The sequence below is a fragment of the Lepidothrix coronata genome, unplaced genomic scaffold, assembly GCF_001604755.1.
Source record: "Lepidothrix coronata isolate B3197 unplaced genomic scaffold, Lepidothrix_coronata-1.0 Scaffold37, whole genome shotgun sequence".
Classification (NCBI taxonomy): Eukaryota; Metazoa; Chordata; class Aves; order Passeriformes; family Pipridae; genus Lepidothrix; species Lepidothrix coronata.
In genome coordinates this window covers 7,248,247-7,272,587 of record NW_016690217.1, presented here as the reverse complement: position 1 = coordinate 7,272,587, position 24,341 = coordinate 7,248,247, and the positions used below count along the sequence as shown (strand labels likewise).

The window sequence follows — 24,341 nt, the reverse complement described above, 5'->3', positions numbered from 1 at the left end:
TATGCTGGAAAGAAAGGTGCTTTGAGAGGATTACACAAAGCTAGTTCTCAACAGCACCAAGCCAAAAGCAGCAAATTACAAACCCAAGTACTTCATCGAATGTAACCAAATTGGCTGGTTGAAATGCTAATTGCCTTTCAGCAAAGCTAAAGGCAGACGGGGGACCCTGAGCTTCACAGAATGACATGCATTTTTTACCCCACTTCTGCACCGTTGTCTTGCTGAGAATTATTCAAAATGTATTCATAAAGGTAGCTCTTTTCCTAATCCTTAAAAATGTGGGAAATTTCTAAAGCTCTCACCAATACCTCAGATCTGTTGGCCTGTCAAACCCATAACAGATGGCTGAATTAAGGCCATGTTAAATCCTTAATGAAGCAAAGCTTGAAACAATTCAGAGCAGTAGCATATTGGACCAGTCCAGGATAAGTGACCAAGGAAGTTTCTTTTGCCATCAGAAAATGACAATCATAAATATTTTCTAATTAATAAGTCTATACAAGATACAAAATTAGATAACTAAACAAAAATCTTTCCGTGTATAAAAATATATTGCTATTATATTCTAGAGGAAATTCTGTCCTGCTAAAAAAACCCACAAACACAAAAGGTGTGATGAACATGGAAAGCATCTTCTCTGTTGTTTCATTTTGCCAGAGAAATTTAGCCTCTCAAATGTGCCTGTTTCAATAAGTACTGGTGTACTTATCTTAATTGCAGCCTTGGTTTGGACTTATAAATTACTTCAATACAAGGAATTGAACAACTCTAGTTTTATATTAAATATTCATAAGCCAATCTATGAAACATTTTTTCATATTTTAAGTATATTTCAGAACTCACAGTCTGCATATTCTTTCTGCAAACTGCCACAAGTTTTCATGTATATTTTCATATATTTCCCAGTGACATTATTCACTGAAAAAGTAACGTAAGCAAGAGAGACTTTGCAGAAATTTGTGAAGCCATTTGTGATTTAATAATTTTTTTCTGAGTAAAAAAAGTTACAGTGGATCCACTTGGAATAAGATAAATTATATCCAACATTTTCTCCTGTCATTTGTTTCCCGAGTAAACAGTAATGTAGCTCTTACTAGACATAACTGTTGAATTTGTGGAACTATGACAAATGCCTACAGTTGCCAGAAATGGTTCTGTAAGATTCAATTTGATGATTGAGATGTTATATAGCATCTTAATACACATTAAAAGAAGTATGTAAAATACATACTTTTACGCATGTAAAAATAGTTATATACATGATCATATCTTTAGAAAGTCAAGGCCTAGCACCCCATGAGCAAATGATTTCAGCTTATTCTTTTTATTTTCTCTCGCATACCTGTATTTTTTTGTACTTCTTAGCGAGCAATTAAATTGACTCGATATGAGGAACACTCTGGAAGAGGCTGGCCAAGAAAGAAAAAAATCAGGGAGCGGAGTTATTCAGAAATAAAATTCAGCTACATTGCATGAGATACCCTATCTCAAACAATAGCAAGAGTCAGACACACACTTTTACTGTTTTGATGCTTCCAAAAACACCTTAGGCTAATATACTTCACATGTAGTTGAGCCAAATTTTAATTCTGCCTTCTTCAAAGTGTGATGCAAGGACATGCTTTTCCATCAAGTTTTCAATGAAACATTCTACAATGAAAGATCCATTAAGCTTACAGACCACTGTTACATACTTTTCAAAACACGATAATTAATAATCAACCAGTCATTACCATGTCTCATTTCTGATCAACTATGGTAGATGTGTAACAGTATCAAAGGTGATCTGTGAGTCATCAATATTTTTCTCACACGTGCTATAAATTGTTTGTACCACATGGATGAGACCCTTGCAGACCTCTATAGTGGCATTCTTTTTTCATGCTATACACTAAAGGTATATACATTCATAGCTTTTCCAGTAGTTACATTTCTGTCATCATATTTACATGTTAATTAAAACATGTGTGCAAGCATAAACATTTTGTTTTTAATTCCTAAAGCAAATAAAAACCCTTGGACGACAGTAAGCTTAAATAACAAAATTCCATGTGTAGTAGAGGTTTTTAATAAAAGGTTATGATTTAGACCTGATTCTGAAAATTTCTTTCAAATAAAGCTCACAACTATTTCTAAGGGAAGAATTGCACTGTAGGTTTAAATGTGCAAGGGTCAATCTCATTCACTAGCACCAACAATCTGAAACTCATTCGGCACTATTTTTCAACCTTAAAAATGCTGACAGCACAAATAAACTGCCCAGCACTAGTCCTCACAAAAGCAAATATCATTTTTGCCCTTCAATTTTCATGTGACCAGGACACAGACCACACTTACAAACTAATAGGCAAGTGCTCCCATTAACAATGTTAATTAATTTGCTCAAATGTAAATTTAGTAAACACCATTGATTTCATCATGTAAAGCTATTAAAATACAGAAGTGTAGTAGAAAGCTGCTAAAGCACAAAACTATGCTTAATAAATCAGTAACAACATAAATACCAGTAATAACAACAAATTAAAAATTGTATACTCCTGAAATATGTAAGCTTTTACATCATCAAATATTAGGTCATTTAAATTCTAAGCCTATTATGCCACAAAATATTTTATTGACTCATGAATCTGGTTCTTCTGGGTCTTCCCATGTGGAAACACTAAATCTGTTTAGTAGGAGAAGCTTGTTTTAGGCTTAAGCAACAGATAAACTAAATATATCACATTCTGTCTTCAGTTATTAAACTACTCTCATGTCAAATTCCTAAAATGCTTAGTACTTAACTGAAAGACTCATTCTAGAAGATGTATGTAAAGTATTACCAGAAAAAAAGCCCCCCAGCTTCTATATAACAAATAAGATTTTTTTTAAATTCCATGTTATGTCACATCTGCACTATAAAGAAATTATAGACTTATTAAAAAACAATGACTGATGTTTCTTATACATCGATCTTAACTTTATCTGGACTAGCAAGAGTGAATTATGCAACGCCTTACACAGAATCAGCATATTAAAAGCAAAAAGCAAAAGCAGTATTTCTAACGGTAACACTTACATGTCATATTTTAATTATTAACATTTAAAACTCATTCCTTAGCAGATGATGATTTTAAAACATTCATTCCTTAACTTACTCTCCTTTGCAATATACAATGCACAGGCAGCTTCTCCACTTTATTTACTTTCACCTAATTTAAACAGTCAATTAATGTTCTGCTCTTTTTTGAGAGTCAAAAATTGTCAGCTACGGCACTTCAGACTGAGTTGCATCCTGATAGGATCCTCTGAGAACAGGATTTTCCATTGGAAAGACTATTGTCTCCACCTGCCCGGCTCTGCAGAGCAGAAAGAGGAGCTGCTGGAACAACAGAAACCTTATCAGACTCTCACCATCCAGCTGCCCCTCGCGGGTGAGCAACACGCTCTGCCTGCCACTGTTAAGCCCTGTCCCTGCAGCAACAGGTGCTGCTGGCAGAACCCTGGGGCCGCACAGGGAACATCTCTGCAGCTGGTACCAAAAGCGACTACCACCTCAGAGAGAGGGACAGCAAACCTACCTGGACCCCGGGACATGAACATCCGTGTCTTCTTGGACTCCGCCAGCCGCCTGCACACCCTCTGTCACTCACGCATTATGCATTCCCCTCTCCTACTCCTCCCTCTTCTTTGCGCAGCGTGCAGCATTCTCCTCCCTCTCCTGACTCCCGCTGCCTTCCTACCGCTGTGGAGATAAAAGGGCCTGGGATGGAAGAGGACAAAATATTTTCAAAGCCTAGCAATCACCCCCGCGCTGCTGCAGTTGATATAGAGCGCTCCAGCCACTGCCTCGGCAGTTCTTCCACTCGGCTTGGACTGTGGTGTTGTATTCCTGGGGGCAGCAAAACTGGCAGGTTTTATTACTGGATTATGACAGATTTTGGATTCAAGTTCTCAGCTGCACCAGAACATTCAGATCATTTTAATTCACAGCTGCTCAGTGCTCTGCATAGGGAAACAATGTCCAATCCTAGATCAAGCATTGTAGGCACAGCCATTTCTCTAATTAATATCAAGTTTGTATTTTATGGTCACCATCATTCCAAGCAAATCCTGAGCCATGAGAGAGACACAAAGGTAACACTCAGATATGGTTAGTGTTGGCCCCCAAAACTCCCAAATTAATGGTAAACAAGTATCAAAATTTCTACTTAGCCAATAAAGGATAGAAGGCAGGAACAGAGCACAGAAGTATTAGAGCCAAAAAAAGACAGGATCTAGAACACTCTATACCTTCTGATGGCATAGCCTGGTCACTACATCAATATTGTGTTGAGTTATGGTAATCATAATGTGGGAATAATGTAAACAAACTGGAAAAGGGAGAGAAGATGCTAGAGAATGAAGTAAGATTAGAAAAACTACTTAATAAAAGACTCAGACTTCAAGAAGCATTTTGCTTTTAAAAGTGATACTTCAAAGTGGGAAGCATTCCACCTAACAACTGCCACCCAGTCTAATGTAGAATCATAGTAGGATGGAATGAATTACCTCTAACAGGCGCTGATTTCCCTCCTCTCAATACAGACAGATCTCAAATGGTTATCCCAGACTACCACCTTTCAGATACTCTGTATATAGCTACAGAGAAAATTAATGTCAATGAATAAAAATTTTCAGTATAACTTATAAAGGCATGAATGACCTAATATACAGGTGGAAAAGTAGACATTAATAATCAGAACAAACTTCAGTTATGAGTGGAGGAAACAATCCATTGGGATGATTCACTAAAATTCTATTTTATAAAAAAAATTTGAGTGTACTTTTTTCTTCTAAAAGTCTACGCTGTCCATCTAAAGGCAATTTACATTGTTTGATCAGCTGTTTTATATGTTTAACCGCTCCTTGCACTAGTCTACAGTGATTTATCTATGAATACATTTTTGATTAATACTTCAATATGCATAATCCTGATGTACCAGCTCCGGTTTATCTGTACTGAAAAGAGAGCAAGAAGCAGTCCTTCAAAGGCCAATACGAAAGAAGTCCTTTAAAGGCAGCTGCTGGATTTTACATCAGACAGAACTTAATGTATGAGCATGAGAGATAAGTAGTACGTTTTTCAATACCATACTGTTATTATTTTCCTATCTAAACCTCAAAATATAGTTCCCATATTGTTTTTCCTCTCTGGATCAACAGGTGGAAAGGATATTAGAGGTATAAGATTCTTTTTATCTTTTATTCTATAGTGTTGTTTCAGCTTGTACAACTTATTTCACGCTGTCCTTTTGTCATCCAATTTCTGCGGGAAGTTTGGCTCCTAGGAACAACTATCTTAAGGGCTGCCTCAATAGTCATCAGTTTTCAATTACAGCAGACCAGAGCATACATTGCTAATTACTGAGCTAGAAAACTAAAGAAGACTGAGAACTCAGACTTGGGCTCACTAATTCACATGGCTATTTTCATGGGGGTCTTTCAACAAAACTGCATTCAGATTCAAAATGACGGGACCTTTTTCTGCTCTCTCTGACTAAACATGTGGTTCTCCATGTTTTAATCCAAGGATTTCCTGATTACTTTTTTTTAATTTTTATCATACCACTCTAGGGACCTGTGCTTTGTTTTGTTACACATGAGGATGAGACAGAGTTCCCATGGGATTTTGTCAGTGATGGTCCTCAAGCAGCTGGAAGGCTGTTGGTGATTGACATAGGACACTCCACACACACTTTTAACAACTCAGCATGCAGCCCACACGGCACTCCTACCCCTTACAAATGTCAGGGACAAACAATCAGGCCTGGTATTGGACCTACAACAGATCTAGCATTGCACAGAACTGTGCTTCCAGGTCAGCCTTACTTCTCTTTTCAATAAAAGCAGTAAATAAGGTGTACAAAGTACACCCCTCAATCGTTTGTTTGTTTGGATATCCTTTGTCTTGAATTCATTAAAACTTTGTAAGTTAAAAATGGCTCTGCTGCAAGTAAACCAATTTTGAAAGCACCCGCAATAGAATCAATGGCCTCTAGTTTGTTTGTTTGTTTTGAAATCTTGCCTTTTCCCTTTATTGGCATCATCTGAAAGGAAAGACTAGGGAAGAGGGAGTTAGAAGAAGAAACAGCTCCCTGAGAAAGAACACAGGACTTGAAGGAGCAAGAATAAAAAACATCCTAACAAAGGGCTTCAGATGTGTGTATTTTCTCTTACCTTTATATTTTAGTTTCTGTTAACAAAGATTTTTGTGTTGTATCAATGCCATTTTGTTTTCAGTACAGGTACTGATATCTTAATCCACAAATACTAGAAAGCAAAAATAAATGCTGATAATGAAATTTTTATCCACAAATACCACTAAATTCACATTTGTTTTCACTTGTGACATCCAAGCTTCAGAATTCTGAGCTATGCAAGTATAAAACAAGGAGATTCTGAGAATTTGGAATTTTGGTCCTGCACAGATTTCCACACAGCTCTATCAATCACATTTTCTGGTCCTTTAGCTGAAGCAGGCTCAACTACTCAGAATTAGGAACACTAAGCACATGCATAGCTCTGTCATAGGTTAATCCTTAATTAAAATACACCAGACAAGTTATTTTTACCTCTTTCCTCTTTATAAATAAATCACTCGGACATGAAACAACACTTCAAAATAGTAACATCTGCAAGACACTGTTCCGATTAGTTTCAGTGTATAGGCAGATACTGAAGCTGATCTTACCATTTTTCACAGAGAGATGGTTTTCCTCCAAGAAATTCACTTGAGCTTGGTGGTTGGCTTTTGGGGGGTTTTTAAAGTGAATTTTCTTTGAACAATGGTCCATGGTGCTGAGCACTTCTGCAAGACAGACCACATTAGAGATGACCACAAACAGCTATATTCTTCCCTGTGCATGTTCAGCTGGCTTGCTTTTTAATTCTGCTTAGATATTTGTTTTCATGGATGATGTCTAGGATGCGTTCCCCTTATTCTTTCTTACTGCTTCTTCTCAAAGTGATTCACACGGGTCAGCACATCTACCTGGCAGTATTGCAAAAAACAGCAGCCAGAACTAGAGAATGTGACAGCAGCACAGTCATCAGGGAACTATGCTTAAAGTCAGGCTTCAAAAGAGAGCAGAACTGACCAAGACATATCAAAGAGGTGTGTTCATATCAGAGTCTGACTAGTCTCTACTATCAGGCTTCTGGCTTGCTATTCCGTAACAGCTTAGGATCATGTTTGGGTTGCCTCTTCTTCAAAATGTGAAATGCGGTTTCTGATCACTTTCTGGTTGTCACCCATCTCAACTCTCTGGAGATTCCCATCTAGACACGCCCTGCCAGAAAGATGCACAACTACTGCCAAGTGTCACCTGGTGCCTCTACAGTAGTACCAGCCACTTGCTTTACTCTCTTTCCTGAACTGTGCCACATCCTTTTGTTAGGCTAGGAATGCTTTAATATTAAAATCTGGATTTTACTGCATAGCTTCCTGATGAATTAACAAACATATTCAAGAAAGAGCAAAAGGTACACAAATGCAAACAATACTAATAAACTGAGAAGACTAAATGACAAAATTTGAGTATTATGCTTCTGACTGGCTTGCTTATGCCAGACAGGTTGATATGGAGACATATGCAAGTCAATTTATGTTTTGATCCTCTATTTTTCAGAGATGTCCAGGATCTAAGAAAAATGAGAAGTTCCAAGCAGACTGTGCTCTTTATCAATGAACAAACATTAATAGTTTATGCTTCCTTTGATCAGCTTGGTAAAGGTTAACCTTTTTATGGTACATTCTGTTACTTGTATACTGAAAAAGCATGCTGATGTTAAAATTTTAAAAGAGCATTTAACTGAAAAAATTGAAGTATTTCTATTATTAGGAAAAAGTAAATTGTCCCTGGCACCTACTCACAAAAGCCTGATATATTTTAACACATATTACAGCAGAAATGCTATCATATAGTCATAACCTTTTGATTAATGAACTTAGGCTCTCATTTGACAAAACTTCTGCAAAAAAGCGAGATGACTTTTTAAAAATGTTAATTTAAATACATTAAAGTGTAAAAAAATGAACAATTAATGAGAAAATAACTGCTTTGTTTCAACTTACTGCATCTCAGATTTGGTTGATCAAGCTCTAGCAGGCCGTTTTGACACAATTTATGTCATTTCATGTCACTATGATGACACAAGAAGAATGCCATCTCTGAAGGAATGGTTTGGTCTTACAAGGTTCCATAGCTCTTTTCAAGCCACACAGGATGCTTACTGGCTTGTGTGTCACATGGAAAAACAGCAAGATGAGAATCTGGCAAGAGCCTCTGCCTGCTCCTCTTGTACAGTTACTGTTACTAAATAAAGTCGCAGTCTTGTTTCTTCAAATCAAGAGTGTTCAGCTCTTCATTTGCAGCATATCACTAACAATGTACATTGTATGCAGCAAATCAGAAGCTTTTTCATAAAATATTCATCAAAACACACAACTTCTGAGCATGTCAAGTGCTAGACTGTAAATTAAAAAAGAATGCTTACTAAAAGTGTGTTTTTCTAAAGGTAAAACATAATAAAAATATTAAAGCCCCTCCATAATCTCTTGCATCTAATTTGCTCCTAATTACAAAGTATTCAAAAACTATTTAAACATAAAAGCAAGAGGATTCCAGCTGCTGCACGCAATTTAAATTGTTTTCCCCATACAGCTAGGTATTCTGTTTGCTTTCTTTCAAATGAAGAAAACACTACTTAGAAACATAAAACCCCCCTGTTTTTCAACTTAAGAGTTGACACTTTTCTGAAATTCTTTAAGTGAAACAATGGAATATTTTCTCACTGGTTGCTTACTTTCCTCTCTCACAAAATCAAAGACAAATTACTTGAGTAAATGTGAAATTGAGTACCTATAATAAACACAAACTTTCAGTGAAAACCTGCAAGGCCAGAATTTCTGTCTTAGAAGTAACTATCTTCCATGTTTATGAATTTATGTTCCTGGCTGTGTGGAATCCTGGCATCCATCCTTGCTGTAATGTTGTGCCTACAAAGACGCACTGAAACATCTTAGCATTCTGATGCTGAGATGATGCTTCTGAGGACTGTCAAACATGCACAGGAAAAAACAACTAACAGCTGCTAACACAGAGGATAACACACACTCTTTTCAAAGCTGGTCTGCAAAGGAAAAAATGCAACTATTCTCAATATATCTGCTTTCAGTTTAATTTACACTTTGTGCTTCAAAGGCCTTCACGACTTCCTTCTATTAATGCAATTCTTGACCTGTAACATTTTTAAGCTAATGAAACAACTGTATGTCATTATTTTCTATTATTTTTTCTAAAATGTTATGCATTTATGTCACTTTTCCCTGTAATACCTTAAATTTGAGTACATTAGATGCAAGAAGATGGATCATCAGACCACTTAATTATCTTAATATTGCAAAGCATCCTAAAACAACTGCATATAAAAGTTCTATACATGATTTGTTATTCTTTATCCAAGTATTGCATTGGAGTGTGCATCGATGCAGTAACATCACCTGTTATATAAATATTCCTAGAAAAACATAACGCATGTAACAGTACTATGAAGCACACATTTACATGGCCTTCTAATTTATGGCATTCCAAATCAAAAGAGAGGTAGTTCAGACAAGAAATAAAAAGAGATATACAGAGGAGAAGCTACTGAAATGCATGTTTAGGGTACATGGTATAAAATAATAAACCCCACATTCTTTAAAATCTGTGTAAGATCAGCTCATTTGATCTTTTAAAGTTGCTTCCAGTTTATGCCCACCATGTGTGGTGCTTCCCTGTGGTTTGTTATTTTACTTCAATGGCAGAGGGAGGAAAACAGCAAAGCTCAGTAACCATATTGCATAGCACAATGTAACCATGGAAGCATTTGTCCACTTGTCAGAGCCTCTCCAGAAGGATTCAGTCATTCATTTCACTGAATCAATATTGAAGCTTTTAAGATTTATTACTCGAGGGAGGAGGAAAACTAATAAAACAAACTCCTTGTTGCTTCCCATTAAATACATCTTGTCACAGTAGGCATATTAATACCTTGTAAACACTTTACTGATGCCGTGTGGGCAATGTTGCTGACTCTCCTGACGAAGATTACTCATAGTGCATTTGCATTCACATGCCTGATACTCACTGAAAGAACTTAAAGGTTTCTGACATGTTCTGCTGTCCCATATAGAAGCTGAATCAACTACAAAGACAAAAGTTGTAAGAAAACAAGGGTGGGAGGAATCTGTTTTAAATTCATGAAAATGCTCCCTTCAAAGAGTCTATTTCTACTAGATCACTCTCTTATTTATGTCATAAACTGAATATTTGTAATCATATGTTAAGGGCTTGAAAAGGTTGAATGAAATTATTTATTTTATAAGTACAAAAATATGCTGTGGTTATCTAAAAATTACAAAGGCAAAACTGAAACAAATATGTTTGGTACAAAAACCAGCTATTAAGCCACAAACTGATAAATATGCTAGATTACAAATAGCCATAGTACGCAACAATTTTTTTTTGTTGTAACCAATTTTATGCTGAAAATTTGAAAGAAGGCATAGCAAGATGCTTACAACTACAGTATCCTTACTATTATTAATATCAGGAGCAGAGAGTATTAATTCAACAGTGAAAATTGAAACACAGAGTTCCAGTATTTATCCACACAGCAGGCTACAAATGTCACACCTGCTGCTATATCAAAGATTTTCATGACTCTGAATCAGACTCTTTACCATGAGACAGCCCCCCTGCTCCAACTCCCTTCTACTATTCCCTCTCCCTTTTGTAGAAAGCTGCTCAGCATATTCCCCACTATTCCAGTCGTAAGGAGCTTAAAACAAAGGATAAAAGTAATGCCAGGATATTTCAGAGAACTCCCTAGCTTGCCTATAAGCCTCCATTCACATGGGAAGAATAGCAGAGGGGTGCAAGAGGCGGCTGCACAGCTGATAGAATTGCAGGGGTGTGTAAGGGCACTTTCCCACTCAATGGAGTGACATCAAAAGATGGTTTGCCAGGGAAAGCTTCTCAGCTGTAGAAATGTACCAGTACAGAATACATTCACAGTAGAAACTGGTAAGACAGTGGGCTTGTAAGAAAGGAAAGTCTGTATCAATGAAGAATTAACCTTATCCACAGTGCTACCAGTAAGGGTGAATTATCTGTATATCAAGGAGGCCAGATGAAGCTTCTGCCACAGCTGAAATCCTAATGATTAAAAAATACCACGTAACATTCAACTCCTCCCCATGGCAGTCAAAACTATCAAAATCCTTAAGCTTTTTCTGTACAAAATTAAGAAAAAGGGTTTTCTTGAGTGACAAAAAGCCAGTATTTTACATTTAAGTCTCAATAAGCATATATCTTAGTGCAATAATATAGTAAAAATTAATTCCAAGAGAAAATTAAAAAATAAATACAGCGTATGGTAAAGGGAACTAGAAAGCAGACATTTTAAGTTATACTATATAAATTATAGGAGAGTAAAGACATTAGGGAAAACCACTATGTTGGCAAGACAGTGACAACTTTAATAACCATATTTTAAATGTCCATAACAATGAATTAAAAAAATACAAAAAGAATTTAAGAATAATGCAGCCTGACAGCAAAACTAGCCAAAATAATGTAAAGACTTATGTGGTATTTTACTTATAAGGAGGTAAAAGAAATTAATAGAGTAAATGATCCTGGTTTAATTTTTAAGAACATGAAACAAATGAATAAAGTAAATAATATCATATACAAATAGTGCAATATGGTTCAATTCTGAAATATTATAATTTGAATGACAGTAATTGTGCTGGTAGAGGAGAACTGAATAGTTGGAGGACTTACTTTTTAATCACATTACCATGTAGTAAAGACACAGTGCAATGCTAGTAAGCAGTGACTCCTATACAAATGGATTAAAAACTTTCTGGTAGATCTTCAAAAGCATTCTGCTGTAAGAGGTTATGAATAAAATATATGTTTGTGGCAGAGTGGCAGAGAGAAGACTCTCTTGGTCAGGCATGAAAAATATGACACTGATTATGTGGATGACTATGACTAGATTTATTACTAATAGAGTATCTAAATATTGTCAATGCAGTATATAATATAAGCAGGTCTAAAGGGTTATAGTATCAGCAGGCTCAGCAGGAAACATACAAACATACAGGTTTACAGTCTTTGACCTTCCAGAATGCACAACTACAAAGCAACAAAGCAGCTATGGAGCTACTTTAGGATTTTATCTCTGCATGTGACCAGACCTTTGTGCTTTTATTCACTCATCCAAAAGTGAGTGTTCCCTGTCTTTGGGCTGGAGATACCCTGCAGGCATCCCTAGGAAGCTGAATTCCCACTTAGAAGCTGCCAGCAACCTTGGGAGACAGTTTTCCCCATTAGCTCAATCTCCAGCAGCATATTATACCATTTTGTAGGCTGCTGTGCACCAACACCAATTGCAATCATCAGAGCTCCCCCATTCCTCCTGCAATTCCCACCCGGTGTTCTCACCTCAGGACAAATCCCATTGCCAATCAGGGATAACTGCAAGAGAGAAGGAGTTGAAGACTTGACTATCTTTGGTTGCTGCCTCAGCATTTCATTAGGAACAAATGAAAATATTTCTATTATGTAGTTCAAGAAGGGTTAAAAATAAATCTGCCACTCCTCAACACTCTCTCCCTGTAAATACGAAAATCACACCTGGATGTTTGTGACGTAAGTATTAGCAGAAAGGAAATGACAATATTACAGTGATACAGCTCACCTGGTAAGCTGGCTCCATTAAAACAAGTCATGTTAACACTGCTGAATACCTTCAAAGCTAAAATATAAGTCTTCTGGACCATTTCCATCTGAAGAAACTCAAACAGAGAAGAGGCTTACCATAAGTGTCCAATGTGATTCTGTGACAGGAATAACAAAAAACACTGCAATCTTCAGATACACTGATCAACAGCAGATTAGTGAATAACAGTTGGTGTGGTGGAATCATTTACTTTTGTATATAGCACAAATGGGGAGAATATTTGAAGTTGCATAAACGGTGTCCGCATTTTAAAAACAATGCTGAAACCCACAAAGGATCCAAACAAATCAAATTACCAAAAACTGAGAGCTAGAGAAAGCAGAGAGCAGAAGATAACAAATTCTGAATGTTTAATTCATTAAAAATAAACATGGTAAAGACTTGAGGACAGTGTGAAAATTCCCTCAGAGAAAAAACAAGATGAATAATGAAATGATTCTTTACTTTACTCAGGGAAAACATATCAAAAAGTAACAGCTATTCCTACTCTTTATTACAGCAAAAATCATCCTGCAAAAATAGGAAGGAATATATGATAATCTTTGAAACTCACAAACAAACAAACAAAAAGCCAACAAAACAAACAAAAAAGACCTTCAAAAAACCCACTTCACTTATCACACTACAGAAACACTTATTCATCAATAGAGTTATACAAATAGGAAAATTCATCTGTGAATACTCTGAAAGAAATTTTCAAGAATCTATACTCCATTTTTGCATACTGTTTTTACCATAACTGATAGATTTTCTTATTCAGAGGATACTTGAGCAGAATAAAATAAAATGTAAATCAGAAGCAAATATGCAGTTCTTTACATTTTTTTGAAAACTAAATATCAAACAACCAATGCACCCTACTGGCTGCGTTATGGAAGACACATAGCATATTTTTATTTTGAATACACATTAAATTTAAATAAAATTAATTTAAAAAGTAACTCATTCTCATCAAGTAACCAAAGGGAAACCACAAATATGTGAAATATGAAGTAGAGAAAATACAGTCTCAATCCAAGGACCTTTTTTCATTTATTCTCATTAAAACCATAACAATATTAAATTAAACAATTAAATTTTGTGGTAATTTTTAATCCATTCTTCTTGTTGGAACCTTGCTAACTAAAAAGGGTTTTGGCTAGTTTTGAGGATCAACGGTTGGACGCAATGACCTTAATAGTATTTTCCAGCCTAAATGATTCTATCATTACAGCTAAATGTAAACATGTAAATATTTCCACTGAAGAACAGACTACACAGTGTCTGTACATTTAGCATTATTTGCTTCTTGCATAGTTCTCGCGTCTTAAGTAGCTTCTCTTACTGCTTCTTACAGTCACAGCTTAATGACTTTATTTGGTCTCCACTGGAGCTGCAGATCTACCTCAACATTACTATTTCCTAAGATTTTCCTACCATTCCTAATTACCAAGCAGAGAACAGAGACAGATAGGCTGCATATTTATTTCTGTGTGATTCTCTTAATGAGTCATAACTAATCATGCCATTCAAGCAATTAAAACATACATTTAGATAACTGACACTAGCTATCTAAATGCAAATCTAGCCCTGTGTTCCCAAATCATATAATGACTTACAAAAACAGTGGTGGCACGTGACATGTAGGTAGTTTCCAGCTGGAAAGAATATGTCTGGGATTTTTTAAATTAAAAATTACTAACAAGTTTTGCAGCCCACTTACATCTCCTTTATAATTCCTTTCTATTAATTTATTAAGATCTTTTTAATATTCCTATCCTAGCTCTGATCAGGCTACATAAGACATAACACAACCAAGGGGAATGTGATACAGATTCGTGGAGTTGCTGTTGGAATGCCATGGAGTGATTAACACTGACCCTGTTGCTCATTGAGAATGCACTATTAGGATATGCAAAGTAACTTACATGGGGATGGAGAAAGGCTGTATTCCTATTAGCATTCATGGCAGCTCCAGTCTTGTTCATCAGGTTTGGAATATACCCTTTTGTTATTGATGGGAAAATGTCACTAGTTACAAATGGTAACACACAGGGGTGTAGCAGGGTCAAAGCAAACTCCAATACTTTCTTTCGCCCTCAAAGGCAGAGTGCTGCTTCAGCAGTTCTTTTTTGACCTGATAGTACACCTTTTTAGATAAAAGAAATGGTGAAATTCCCTGTCCTGATCTTTTCTGTAGCCTCACCTCTCAAAGATTAAGGAAAACCTCCAAAAGGATATGCCATTAGTGGCATATGATGGGACAATCATTAGACACCACTGCAAACATCACTGCATATGAAGTCTGCCTTCAAACAACTCCTCTCCAGGTCCACCCACCACTCTGACGGGTCTCATAAAACAGTCTTTCAACAGCATGAATAGGGTCTGAGTCATCAGTTTCCCAGCTACAGACAACTACAGTCGCTTCACTTCTATTACTGAAAGCTTTCTTTAAAAAACAAAACAAAACTGCTTCTTGCTGCAGATATCCCTTGCCAGATGTGGCATTACACCTCTTTATAGATGGAATCCTGACTCACTAGGTTAAAATTAATTTTCTTCAACTTGAGATCCCATGAGAAAACTCAGGGTTTATTGGGAATTCATTCAATTTTGTCATCTTAAGTATTGCTCTTTCTGGAAATACAGTTGGTGGAAGATTCCTTCTACTTGCATAAAGACATAAAATCATTCTGGGACTTCTACAAGTATGTTCACACATTTGTCATGTAATCTAACTATTTAAGCTTGTCTTTGTTGGAGTGAGGCTGTATCTAAGCCTTCAGTGCAGCTGTGCTAATCAGCACAAGCTGTGCATCTGACCCATGATAAAAATAGGAAGCTTATTGCTGAGCAGCCTTTGATTGGGAAGATGCTATGAGAGAAGAAAAGAAATTGCCCTTCAAGAAGACACCACGCTGCTCGCCGTTAATTACATCTAAGACACTCAACAAGGAAAATGTTACGTGGGGCCAAGTGCCAAGAAAATATCCCTAGTTAGGTTACTAAATGGTTTGGAAATTGTCTCTTGACTTGTAAGAAACTTTGGTTTGAGGAAATTCTAATTACACTTGGCATCTAGTGCAATATTTTAACAAATGCAGAATAAGAAAGCATGAAAATTAGGAAGGTCCAACTTCCTCCAGGTAGGAAATCCTGTTTAAACATTAGTACTATTCCATGGTTCTCCACAAAGGGCAGTGATCTGGGCAGACTTCCTTGAAATGACCAGATCATTATTTTAGGCTTACTGCTGACTTCTGTACCTGAGAATATTTATATTCTTTCAGGCACCCTTCTCTTACAACACAGAAGTTCTATGCTCTTGAGAACATTTATGCAAAAGGTATTGCTTTTCTTGTAGATGCTATTTAGCTAGAAAAAGCCTTAGGAATTTTTAATCACATTGAATCACATTAAATTACATTTTTAATCACATTTTCATTTTAACTGATCCATCCCTCATTCACAATAGAACACTATTTTAAGGTAGCTATAGATATATGTATGTGTGTGTATATATATATATATATATATATATATTTACCCTTTAAAATAGGGCAAGACACAAGAAAATACTGCACCTTGATAGCTTATTTTACAATGTCTGGAAACGTGGCTCCAATCAAGCTTCTGTGGGTGTGAAGGTGACACTCAATAGAGCTACACAATTGTTAGCTCTTATGTTTATGTCCCTCAGACTCAAGTTATCTAGTTTTCAAAACTCAAAACATTTTTAGCCACCTTGGCTGTTCAGGAAAGCCTGGAAACATCATATAACAAAGCTCAAAAACAAAAAAAAACATTATTTAAAATTACTTTAAAATTAGATTTAATCTTTATAGGAATCAGACTTACAAATGCATTTGTCTTCAGCAACAATACAATCATTTGTTTCAACGTATTTAGCCTAGCCTTAGAGCTGTCAGTTTCTGTAAGAAATATTGTACTTGCTCCTGCTGTAATCAAAAACTTCCTTCTAAGGCTGTGTCAGGAGAAACCCACACTGGGTTAAATTTACTAGTTAAGACTAGGAAGTCTGTCTATTGCCTCAGCACCCCAACAGCTGCTGGTAGTCCTTTAGAGTGAAAATTACTTTACTAGGGGAGGAAAGCTGGAATACCTACAGGGCTCAATTTACGGTTTCTCTCGTTAGAAATATACATCAACGTGGGCTGCACACCTGTAGCTCTGCAGGACCAGTCCTGAGGGGACAGGTGGGGGCATAAAAGGAAACTGCCCGGCAACTTCTGAGGGCGCAGCAGTGCAGGACTAGCAGGTACAGGATGTGCAGAGGAGCTGCGAATACTTAACAAGCAAAAAGGGGTCTCTTACTGGGCCAAATACACGGCAGCTTCGTACCCGAGCAGCCTCCATTTCTTCACAAAGAGGATCAGCAAAAGCGAAAAGAAAACCCCATGGCTGAACTCGCACAGGGGCGGCTCGAGTGGAAGTGGAGGTGAAGCGCCTCCCAGAACAGCGCCCCGGCCTCCAGCGCCGGGCGGCCCACCGGCGGGGCCGCGACACACGGGCGGCAGGACCGGGACACACGGGCGGCAGGACCGGGACACACGGGCGGCAGGACCGGGACACACGGGCGGCAGGACCAGACTCGTCCCCGGGGGTGGTGTAGCCCCGTCATGCCCGCACGGACGATCCCGCCGGCGCTGCTTCCCGCTCGCCGGCCTCCCTCAGAAGGCGGGGCGGAGACGGCGCTGCGGACGTGGCGGCGCGGCTGCCATAACGGAGCAAGGCCATGCGGGGCGGGGGCAGGCAGAGTCCTTCCTCCCTCTGCCCTCCCCCCCCAGGGTCCGGCGGGCGCTGGGCGGGGGCGGGGACGAAGAGGAGGAGGAGGAGGAGGAGCCGCCGCCGCCGCCGCCGCCGGGGTGGGGCTCCCCTTGGAGGGTGCCACGCCCGCGGTGCGTTGTAGGGCCGCCTGCGGAGTATGGCCGGCAGGGGTGCGGGCAGCGGCCCGCAGGGACCCGCCGTGGCGCAGCCGCCCGCCGGCGGTCACCTGTACCCCGTGGTGAGCGCCGAGAGCGAGGGCCCGGAGGAAGAGGGTGAGGTGTCGGAGCTGCGGCCGCGGGGCAGGGAGAAGGTCCGGCGGAGCACGTCCAGGGACAGGCTGGATGACATCGTGCTGCTGACGAGGGACATCCGGGAAGGGGACACGCTGAACGCGATCGCGCTGCAGTTTTGCTGCTCGGTAAGGGCCGTGGGGACGCCGCGGGCCTCAGAAGTGGAAAATGACGTCAGGGTGTCACTGTGGCAGCAGCGTTCCGGTTCCGTGGGCTTTAACCCCGAAAGCTACTGAAAGCGCACGAAACAAGTGCATGGCTTTGCTTGTGGCGCTCTGAGAGACAACATGTTACAGTCAAAGGTCGTCACTTCAGTGCCACCCTCGCTGTTAGACTGGTGCTGAGGGGGGTTGTTGCTGAACCACTTAAAGGTTTGTGTGGAGCCCTAATTCCATGATAGTAGGGGGAAAACCCTCTGTAGTCTTATTCTGAGTTCTGCTAAATTGCCTGAATATTTTAGGCTTGAACTTCTTGTACCGTTGGGAACGTTCTGCCCCTGTACGCCCTTCTTGGTGCTCACTGCTTCTAGCTCAGTTCTTACCTTAGTCTGCTGACTGCCCTGCCTACCCAGTAATTTTGGCTGGCCAGTACTAATTAAGGTGGTGGCATCTGTCATGGCTCGCGTTTTCAATTTTAACACAAAATCAGTGGTGTGCTTTGGTGGGGCTGACTGCTAAGTGTGCATGGGCCAAGAGGTCACATTCAGAATCCATATTTTACAGAACTCTTGCTGTTTAATTTTTCAGGCAGAAACAGAATTGGGGGCCGCCTGTTGTGAGCTTAGGTACTAAAGTCTTGACATAACTATTTCCTAATCATGGCAGACCTTAGCCTCATTACCCAGTTCTTGGCTTCAGAACCCACTGCAATTAAGTATTTGGGGCAGGTTTACTAGATCAGGCTTCAATAAAAAATGAGATAACTGAGTTGCGCTCTTTCTTGGAAATTCAGGAGAATGTGGAAGAGCGATCCTGGAGTTTTAGGCAAAAAGTATAACGTGCGTTGTGGTGGGATCACTAACCACTGGGTAAATGCTGCATTTGGCATTTCTTTATGCTAATCCAATTTATTCCACATGGGACATATAACAAATACCTTGTTATAGGACCTGAAAAACTTATTCATGTTATTAAGTTGATGTGAACTTGGGTACAGTGCATCTTAAAATGGGCACAATTCCTGCGTGCTTTGCAGGTGTTGCAGAAAAGCACTGGGTTGGAAATACTTCATTACAGTGAGGTTTGTGGCTGTGCCCTCTGTGGTGAGGGAGTTCCTATCTCAGAGTGAAAGCCAATGATTATCCAAGGGCACTTAAATCCCTGCAGAGTATTTTTCACATTAGACTTAAAATCTGAACTTACTGAGAGCAAAATGAGATTCATTTTGAGCAAGAATAGGGAAAGGGGAGAGCTGACTTGGGTAGGGTGGATGATACTTTTAAGTTATGCTTGATTTCTGTCTTAGCCCTCAGAAGCAGCAAAAAACACAGCTGTGGCTAGATAAATTGGAAACTCACTAATTTGTAATATTCCTAATTCAGAAGTTTTCAATTTAATTAGGAACTCAGTAAGTTACGTCATTTGAAAACAGAGCTTAAATCTCATTCATTTCACAGAGATAGTTACCAAGCGATGGATGAACATACGTTACGTAAACACATATGTGTGAAGTGACTTTCAGTCTTCTTATATGAAGTGACAAGGTTTGTTACCTCATAATTAATTTACTTCTTGCTGTAATGTTGTTCAGATTTGGTCTTTGACCTCTTCTCACTTCATACTGTTTGAATGGGTATCTGTTTTAAAAAAAAAAAAAAAAGTAAAGCAAAATAAAGGTCTTGCCTTTGTTTCCATAGGAAAGACTTATATTTCTGAAGGGTATGGTACTATTAAGAGAGTTGTGTTTCAATGGGGCTGCAATGTTTTAACTGTTGTTCCTATTTTTAGGTTGCAGATATCAAGAGAGTTAACAATCTTATCAACGATCAAGATTTCTTTGCCCTGAGGTCTGTCAAAATTCCGGTGAAAAAGTTTAGTGTATTGACTGAAACGCATGTCTCCCCAAAAGGAAGACAAGTCCTTCGGCCTGCTCTCTATTCCCCAGAAGTGCAGGAAACGTCACTTTCTGATAAATTCTCTGCTAATGAGACTGCTGGCAACTTCTTAAAAGAAGTGGATCGAGATATAGAAGAAATAGTGAAGTGTAATGATACAAAGAAAGAGAATCTTAATGAAGTTGTTTCTGCTTTAGCAGCCCAACAGGTTTGTTTTGAAACTGATGGTAAAACTAAAAAAAGCAAGGATCCTTACTACGGAGCAGACTGGGGTATAGGATGGTGGACAGCGGTAGTGATTATGTTGATCATTGGCATAGTAACTCCAGTTTTTTATCTCCTGTATTACGAAGTTCTGGTGAAAGCAGATGTCAGTCACCATTCTACAATGGAATCTTCCCATTTGTTTGTCACAGCAGTATCGCATCAGAAACAAATAGAAAATGGAATAAATCCAGCGAATGTTATCAATGTTGATAATCAAGGAGACTTTCAGCATTAACAACAGAGTACCACATGTAACTTATTGGTAGACACATAACATAGTGTTAGGCAAAGGGGAAACCACAGAATGCAAAATGTACGTGGAACGTAGAGGAAACGAGTACTGATGTATGACTTGCCCTCAATGGGTAGTGTTCCACCACAGGGATATTTCTGGGGATCATGTAATCTCTGAATATGCCTGAGACAGGCAGTTTGCAAGATTGGGATACAAATTAAGCTATAAAATCGTCTCTGAAGCTTTGCACTTTTTCTATTTTGATAGACATATATTTTTTAATTAATGATGAGATGAAAAAATGTAGTTTGAACTAACACACAAGGAGTCTCACTGTGCGTTTTACAGCCCAGAAATGGGCATATGGGGATATCTTAACTTTTAAACTTATGAAAATATTTACAGAATTCATAGTACTCTTCACTTTTTAATATCAGGTTTACAGTTGTCAATTAAAATGCTGTTCTCATATTTTTCTCTTTCTTATAGAGTAAGATTTTTTTTTTTAGAACCCAATCATTCCATAATTAATTGCCACTATGAAGTTCCTTTTTTACAAGTGACTTCTACAGAGGCAGTAGCAAATACCTAAGCCAGAATCTTTAATTCTTGTGCCTGTGGTCAACCCCTTCTACAGTACTTTTCAATGTAGGCAGTAGGATAATTTGTTTTCTCTGTGTGTGACACTGTGCTTCAACACAGTCCAGTTGAGAGAGTCGTCCTGAAACTTCACATTCTTCTGTGATATGCTGCTGAAAACTGACTGGACTGCATTCTCATCTGGTCAGCTGTGTGTAGGAATGAAAGAAGTGCAGAAGTGTGGCACCTTGCTGTAACATGAATTTTTTTTTCCCCCTTCAGCCAATCTCAATTCAGGACCATATGCTAATGGTCTTGTGCCCATGAACCTCAAACACTTTTTCCTGAAATCTCCTAGAAAACTTCAAATGAGATTTAATGCCTGATAGCAAATTGCAGCAAAATAGACAAGTTGCAGCTTCAGACTTTTTCCTTACATAGTAGTGTATTTTATCTGTTCTTGAATGTTTCACATGGAGTTTCATGATCAACCTTGGTTTTCCCCTCTTTTTCTCCCCCCCCTCCAACCAAACGAACAACAATCAAAACAAAACAAAAAACAACTCTGGACTCTTCATACAGAAAGAAGGAGTTACTTGTGTATTCAGAATACTTTTAAATAAAAACTGAGATGTGCCTATAATTTTTTTTGTTGTGTTTACCTTGTGGAGCATAACTCCATCGCCCTGCTCAAAATACTATTCATTACTAAAACCCAAGATTAACTAACTTGATTATAACTTATAAAGAGAGAAGTGGAAAAATAATCAGTATCCTTTAAACAACTATTGTAAGCTTTCCATTGAGTGTCTTGACTAAGTATATAGGTGTATATATATATAGTATAAAAAAATCTGGTAAAGTAAATGTTTCCTTACTATTGAGTTATTTCAAAGTGCTTTATCGGGTTCTGAGAGTAAAGACTTAGGCCCCATCTATTCTTGGCGCAGATAGTCTTCACTGGCATGCCAAGTGTATGAACATGAATTGGCTAACTTGTATTATATTGAAATTGAAGGCAGGCCAAAGCTTGAGGGAAAATGGTATACAGTTAGGTATGTGAACCTGTGGTTCTTGAACCCTTTGTTCAGAGGGGCAGCTGTGGAGATAGTGAGCCTACTCATAGTCTCTGCACTAGAAAAGAGATTACAAACAGGCATGAATTTAATGGTTCACATAACCCTTGTTTTCAAAGATCTTTTACAGTAATAGTTCATTTCACGAAGACAATATGCCAATAACACAAATATAAATACTGAGGTACCAGTTCTAGGTAATGCTATATGAAAAACTGCATTGCAAAATACTTCTTGGTGGCTAAAGTGATACAGCTTCTAGGGTTAAAACTTTAAAAGGACTTACTCTAGTCCAGACAAGAGAGCTTTGGCACATGAAGACAGATGTTTACTGTAAGGTATGAAACTTGGTATATAATGTGTCAGCTTTTTTGCTGCAAGCTTATTTACTAGTTTGCTTCTTCCCCCATCATTCTGTTCCTGAAATCTCAACAGTTCTAATACTTTATCCTTCCATTTCTTACAGATTCGTCAAAGCACATTAAGTTAGCTATTGTGATGTGCAGCTATTACTGCACATACCTGAACTGATGGGTATTAAATTGCCATTGGTGTAGAAGTGAAATTAACTTCGGCTGTGGTCTGACTAGGTCAGGAAGGTCTCTGTTGATGTAAGGATACAGAGGTCTGTGGTTAACTGATGCTTTTTGTTATATGGTGGCACAGATGAAGAGATCTTTGTCCCAGGCTTTGGGCCTTTACAGTGTTGGAATACCTGTGGCTTACTGTCCCCTTGATTTACCTTAGGATAAGTAGTCCTTGGAAAAACATAAAGGGACAGCTCTTTAACTGGACTGTATTACATTCTAATCAAGAGCCTGGAATGTTTTTACAAATGTATGACATAGCTTATTTCATGCAGCACTTTTTATCAGAAGATGCAGTAGGTCTTTTTCCAAGATTGTAGGACTCCTGGTCCTGGTAAACTACAAAGATCAGCTGACATGGCTTTCTCCAGGATGCAGGGATCTTTACTTTTTTTTTCCAAAGTTCAACACAACTGGAAATGCATCATCACATCAGCTCTGGATAAACAGGGTAACTGCTCTGTAAGAAACTTAAATCTGACTTAAGTTAAAATCTGTAAAGTTAGTCTTCCAGAAACTGACTTCTTAAAAATAAAAACAACAACAAAACACAAAATAACTGAGTGGTAAATCACCTTTTGGATCAATTGCAACATATTGATCGGGAAGTTGGTTTTAACTTAAGTGCGTATTGCGGTGTTGGATCATATAAAATTGAAATGTTTTAAATCTGCTATTCTTTGGAATATATTGTCACAAACAGTCTTTGTATAACTTTTATAAAGCCTGAAAATACAACTTTGTAAAACAGTTCTGGGTGAGGATGCAAGTCTTATTTTAAATACTTCTGCTCTTCTGCTTTTAGAAGAACATAAGTAATACATGTAAAATAAAGGTTTTATTTTAGACAGCGGTGAAAGTGGTGCATATAATATATTCTTAGCTGTACATACTGTGCATGTTTTATTACAGGAGGCCCCTACTTGTATTTGTTTTGGCCAGTTTTTATGTATGATCTAAAATAAAAATCCTTGGCTAGCAAGCATTTTGTTGGCAGTAGCTGCATATAGCATTTACATCTAGCATACCGTAACTGCAGCCTTAATGGTTTATCCTGTTCATGCCTTGTAAACTTGGAACTTTTCTGCATAAGTTTCTGAGAACTTGTAAATTCCCAGAAGTAGATATGAAAAATTAAGGTAGAGATCAGTGAAATTCTTAGATAGTGATATGACTACACACAGAAAGCAATCTTCTTCTATGCTGTAAATACAGGATTTGAATAGATGCCTGTCAAAATCTGAAGTCTGCCGACAACCAAAGAACAGTTTCATTGTCATTATGGTCTTGCAATAAATTCTAAGCGATCAGAAAATCAGCTTCTAAAAAGAGTTGCACCTCTTGAAGAGCACAATCTCACTGCTCTTTAAAAGTGCCTTAGCACAGAGCTGTGACCTTGCAGAACTTGGCATGTACCTAAGCAATGGCTTTATTTGCCATTGTTAAACCAGTCATAGAGGGCCCAGCCTAAGACTTTGCAGTTCCCTCTGGAGGACAGTGACTACAGTTTACCTTTCAAAGGTCTCAAAAAGACCTGATTTTTGCTAGAGTAGTATTTCTCAACAGTGCAGCAGGGAGGCAGTTGCCTCATCCATTAGCAGTATGATGGGTGGAGGAAGTCATTGGTCCTCAAGAACTACTGTCTGCTATCAGGATACAGGAAGGAGT

At 38.3% G+C, this 24,341-nt stretch overlaps 2 protein-coding genes across 2 annotated transcripts in view; one reads left to right on the top strand and one right to left on the bottom strand.

Moving 5' to 3' along the window:
• Positions 1 to 14,931, bottom strand: part of ADGRV1 (adhesion G protein-coupled receptor V1) — a 272,818-nt gene extending 257,887 nt beyond the window's left edge. The window contains exons 1-5 of the mRNA XM_017812706.1: positions 14,724 to 14,931; positions 6,713 to 6,829; positions 6,199 to 6,291; positions 4,531 to 4,620; positions 3,561 to 3,742 (exon numbers count right to left, since the gene is read on the bottom strand). Of these exons, the coding sequence (XP_017668195.1) occupies positions 3,561 to 3,582 (22 nt within the window). The 5' untranslated portion in view covers positions 3,583 to 3,742; positions 4,531 to 4,620; positions 6,199 to 6,291; positions 6,713 to 6,829; positions 14,724 to 14,931. The remainder of the gene's footprint in view (positions 1 to 3,560; positions 3,743 to 4,530; positions 4,621 to 6,198; positions 6,292 to 6,712; positions 6,830 to 14,723) is intronic.
• A 2,791-nt stretch (positions 14,932 to 17,722) lies between these two features.
• On the top strand, positions 17,723 to 22,145 carry LYSMD3 (LysM domain containing 3). Its single transcript, XM_017812714.1, has 2 exons — positions 17,723 to 18,004; positions 19,823 to 22,145. Exons 1-2 carry the CDS (start codon positions 17,744 to 17,746, stop codon positions 20,429 to 20,431), a joined length of 870 nt encoding a protein of 289 aa, XP_017668203.1. The 5' UTR covers positions 17,723 to 17,743; the 3' UTR covers positions 20,432 to 22,145.
• Positions 22,146 to 24,341: the final 2,196 nt, after the last annotated feature.